This window comes from Sceloporus undulatus, chromosome 4, assembly GCF_019175285.1.
Source record: "Sceloporus undulatus isolate JIND9_A2432 ecotype Alabama chromosome 4, SceUnd_v1.1, whole genome shotgun sequence".
Taxonomy (NCBI): Eukaryota; Metazoa; Chordata; class Lepidosauria; order Squamata; family Phrynosomatidae; genus Sceloporus; species Sceloporus undulatus.
Window position 1 is genome coordinate 91,056,168 of NC_056525.1, and position 4,920 is coordinate 91,061,087.

At 37.6% G+C, this 4,920-nt stretch overlaps 1 protein-coding gene across 1 annotated transcript; it reads left to right on the plus strand.

Moving 5' to 3' along the window:
* Positions 1 to 460: 460 nt before the first annotated feature.
* DYNLT5 (dynein light chain Tctex-type family member 5) lies at positions 461 to 2,731 on the plus strand (the record flags this gene model as incomplete). The annotated part of the gene is made up of 2 exons (XM_042464318.1): positions 461 to 613; positions 2,113 to 2,731. Coding segments are annotated over 2 exons (357 nt in total), but the record flags the coding sequence as incomplete, so codon positions are not given.
* Between the last annotated feature and the right edge of the window lie 2,189 nt (positions 2,732 to 4,920).

The following is a 4,920-nucleotide window of genomic DNA, read 5'->3' on the forward strand; positions in this document are numbered from 1 at the left end:
TCATGCTCAAAATGGATGACATTTTGGAATTCCTCCTGGACCGAAAGTGTCCTGAAAAATAAGGACATCTGGTTACCATGCAGAGGACAGGACTCTGTGGAGAAAGGTGTTAGGGATGATTTGGGTAGGTTCATATCATGCATCATGAGCAGCAGATGCATCCATAACAAATAAATATCAGACACACAGGGGGCCCTCCAGAGCAGGTTTTCAAGGGACACAAAAGGAAAGGGAAATCTGTAAAGTTCCCCTCCCTTTACCAGCAGGAGCAGCTCATAACCATTCTTCTCCACTCATATGAAGTCTGGATCCATTCCACTCTTTCTGGTATCATTCCTGTTTGTCCCAACCAAGAGACACCGCTAACTTTACTCTTAAAGAAACACTGAAGTAAAACAACTGCAGAACTCTACAGAGCTCCTGTTTGCTAGGAAGAATTAACATTAAATCTTTCTGAAATAATGCTGCAAACTATCTCTGTCTACCAGGTCCTACAAAATGCTTTCCAGTGGGCACTGTGAATAATATCTTGAAGGATGTAGTCACAAGTTATCTTCAAGAAGAAAAATATGAAGCAGAATTGTGCAGGCAAATGACAAAGACAATCTCTGAGGTACAAACTTACAAATGAAGCCAAGTTTTAGAACAAATTTCAGAGGGAGATTTTATTTAAAAAAACAATTGACAAGATAGAAAAAACTATATTCATATCTAAAGCTATATCAATTTTAACCTTTGTAAGTCACATAATAAATACTAAGGTTTAGCCTTGAGACTATGGTGTCTGTATACAGCAATGATAGTTTTATAAGCCTATCAGTCAGGTCACATAATAAATACTAAGGTTTAGCCTTGAGACTATGGTGTCGGTATACAGCAATGATAGTTTTATAAGCCTATCAGTCAGGTCTTTCAGCATGTAGACAACCCATTTTCCAGTTGTGATTTTGTATTCTAGGCTGCTTTCAGGTGGGTAGCTTGTAGCATTACATATTTGTTACCATCACATACTTGTAAGAATTTGTCTTTTTAAAGGTGTCTGCATCAAATATTATCTTTTGCATTATTATTATTATATGTATTTGTATCCTGCCTTTTCCCTAGTACAAAACTGAAGACAGGGCTCAATTACTTGTAATGCCTGTAGACTGGGGATGGGGGGGAGAACAGAAACTTAATAAGACAGGGAGAAAGGAAATTCATCCATTCATGCCTTGAAAGCTATTTTCATAACTGGTGTAGACTCATTCTCAGGGCTATTTTCACACATTATGGTCTTACCATAGAAGCTACTAAAAGCACACTTACCATATTTAGATTGAGAGGCAGATTTAATGTGTGAAAATGGGTCACCAGTTGATTTTCTTTCCCAAAATATTAATAATATTTTCTTGAATGATTAAAGTCCATGGGTCTAGGTGGGGCTTGCTTTTAAAAAAGCTTCCATAGGACTAATCTGTGTGAATGCTTTTACTCAGTAAAATCCACCTAGCCAAGCACTTAAAATTAACATGCAGAAACCCCCCCCCCCCCCCCCAAATCTTTGCAGTGTAGTTTAGCATTGATATGAGTATGGCTGTCTTTGGAGTCTAATCATTAATTCTGGCCATCCCTTTATAAAATCATATGCCACTTGGATCTAGCTATCTGAAGGACCACATTTGTCCTGATGAGCCTGCCTTAAGATCTTCAGGAAATGCATATTTGGTGAAAGAGGGCCTTCTTGGTGGCTAATCCCAGCTGTAGAACTCCTTTCCTCAAGAGGCTGACCCTCTCCATGTGATCCTTCTGCCAACAAGCAAAAACTTTTTTGTTCAAGCAGTCATGTGGCAATTGACTAGCTGTTAAGAAGAGGTGTTTAATTGGAAGCATGATTTTTAATTGTTTTTAATTTGTTTACTGGTTTAATATGAGGTGCATAATTTTATTTTAATATTACAATTTGTATTCCTACTTGTATCATTTTTAATCATTATGTAAGTTGTCTTTGGTCATTGGAAAAAGCTAAGAGGTGGTGGTGGTGGTGGTGGTGATAACTAAGTTAAAAAAATACTTGGGCAGATCTGCACTTCATCCTAAGTACTTTTCAACTGTTAATTCTTTCACTTTTAGGTAATTAAGGCTAGGATAAAAGACCTGATGATACCAAGACACAAAATTATTGTGATCATATATATTGGACAACTAAAGAAGCAAAGCATACAGATTGGAAGCAGGTGCCTCTGGGATACTACAAGTGATACTTTTTGCTCATACTCCTTCAAAAATAGGTCTTTGTTTGCTCTAGCAAATGTCTATGCTGTTTACTCTGAGTAACAAGAGAAAATTCTATGTGGAACTGAGGAGCCCAAGCACAGAGCTGGATATCATTGTTATTTTTTATTTTTGTTCCAATACTTTGTACAGCCACCTGAGAGTAAGCTTCATTGAACCCATTGGGACCTGACTCTGATCAAACCTGCATAGAATTACTCTGTATTGTGGGTTTGCTAAACAGAGTACAGTACTCCTGTCTGTGTACACTAAGGATTATAATTACTTTTCAGAAAACAAGGTTTAATATCTCTTGTGCAATTCATCATGTACTCATTCCCAGGAAATAATTTAGTACCCCCAGTGCTATATCATTGATGTTACAGTTAGTTCTCCATATCCACAAATTCTGTATCCATGGATTCAGCTATCCACACTTTGAAAATGTTTTTTTAAAAAAATAAATCCAAAAGGCAAAGCTTGGTTTGGTCATTTTATATAAGAGACACCATTTTACTATGCCATTGTATATACACTTGTCCCTCCACATTTGCAGCTTTGACTTTAGCAGCTTTGATTATTCACGGATTTTATTAATATGTTCTCTCTAGGAATATCTAGGTCCTCCAGCACAATTCTGTGGTCAGCTTTAACCAAAAGTCTCACTGAAGGACCTAGAGGTTCCTATAGAGAACTCTCCACTAAGTATCTGTATCTCCTCCAGCGCAATTCTATGGTCAATGTCTGGCAGATGTCTGGCAGATTTCTAAAATGTGTTTTCTCAGATAAAAACAGTGTTTTTGTTATTTGCAATTTTTCTATATTCACTGAGGTACTGTCCCCCTGACCCCAGTGAATGTGGAGGGAGAAGTGTAATGGGATTTGAGCAGCCACACATTTTGGTGTCCCTGGGGTTCTGGAACTAAACCTCAGCAGATAGTAAGGGCGCACTGTATAATAACTTTGTAAATGAGGCCTAATTTTGTGTTTTATTCTTGAAATATAACTGAAATATAAAGCCATTTCACAGATCTTTATGTATAATGAAGTATTGTTGCTTTATCTTTGAACTATATTTCAGGACAATGCTTAAAAGTTAAACTACTTCGTAATTTAAAGACATAACTAGCAGCTATACCTTTTCTTCTTACTTTTTTTTTCCTGGCAGTTAAAATTGCAGATGCAGGACCTGGTCTGGATTGGGGCTGTAGTGGCAACAGTAGAGAACCTGTTGCCCCTTGTACTGGACTAAGTTCAAATTGATCAGACACTTGCAATATTATTTTGTTTTATTTTATTTTGCCAAAAAGATTTATCCATTGATTCTTAATTGATTATGTCTTCGGCATAAAAATTGCAGGCCAAGGCCCCAGACATCTTGTTCCAGGTTGATTCCCTGTGCTACATCTTTAAATTACTGTCTATCTTGACTCCAAATCCCAAATCAAAGGCAATGGCAAATCTGTCCAGCCCACACATCCTGGATGGTGATGGCACTGCTGTTTAGCAATGTTGCTGTTCCCTTTCCATTTTTTTAAAGCTTGATATGGACTCCACTATATAAGGCAGCATTCAACATTAGAGAGAGTTTTTTTTCCCAGTAGTGGAAATCGAATTGGCTGAAATTTCAAAGTGAGGAGAACCCATTTCTTATTTTATATAGGGAATAAAAGAATCCCAAAGACACAGTGCCAGATTAAAATAGCAAGGAGCCATGGCAGTTAAGGTGGTGTCAATCTGGACTGTTTCTGCAGTGTTGATGCAGCCTCAGATAAATTTGTTCCACATCACAGTAGTTCCCGCAGTCTTCCCCTGCACCCACAATACATCTGGAATTATTTTACATCATGATTTATCATTGTTCCAGCTGATCATTTTGGGAAGACATGTGACCTAGCTGTTTCTTAACTTCTTCTGTTCTGCTCACTTGAAGCAGGTGGGGAAATTACTGTTGAAGTAAAAATGTTTTTAAATATAGATAATTCCTTCACTTTTGCTGGTAAACCTCCCTCATATCTGTAATTTACTCTGTCTTCCTGATAGATATTCTCTAACTCCATTCCCCCACCATCATACACACACGTTTGGTGCAAATATCTCCCATCAAACTGTTTGGTTGATTCAGCTGTCTTGAAATCACTAGAGGGGTGTTCAACTAAAAGTTGCCAGTATGCACTAGTTTATGTCTGTCTGTCTGTCTGTCTGTCTGTCTGTCTGTCCGTCCTAGGTATCTGTGTGTAGGAAGGTACCTTGTACTGAGTTAAACCACTTAGCTATATAACTTGGTATTATCTATATTGAGTGGCAGTAGCTCTTTAAAGTTTCAGACAGAGATCTTTAGCAACCTAACCTGAAAATACCAGTGATTGGATATTTGACTATTTGCATGCAAAAGATGTGTTCTTCCATGGAGCTATATTACTGCCCGAGGGACCTTAGTTTTGATAGTTCCTTCAGAAAAACCAGCATATTCAATTTCAGAGTCAGTCAGTCAGTCAACCTTTATTAGGCATAGATAGTTTCAGAGAATGTTTTAAAATGGTAAGCCCACTCCTATGCACCTACAAGAACAAACAAGAGAAGCCAGATTGTGAATTTCACATTTATTGCCAAAGTAGGAGCCAAAAGAAAGAGAAGACATCTTATTCATACATTTGAAATGCAGCC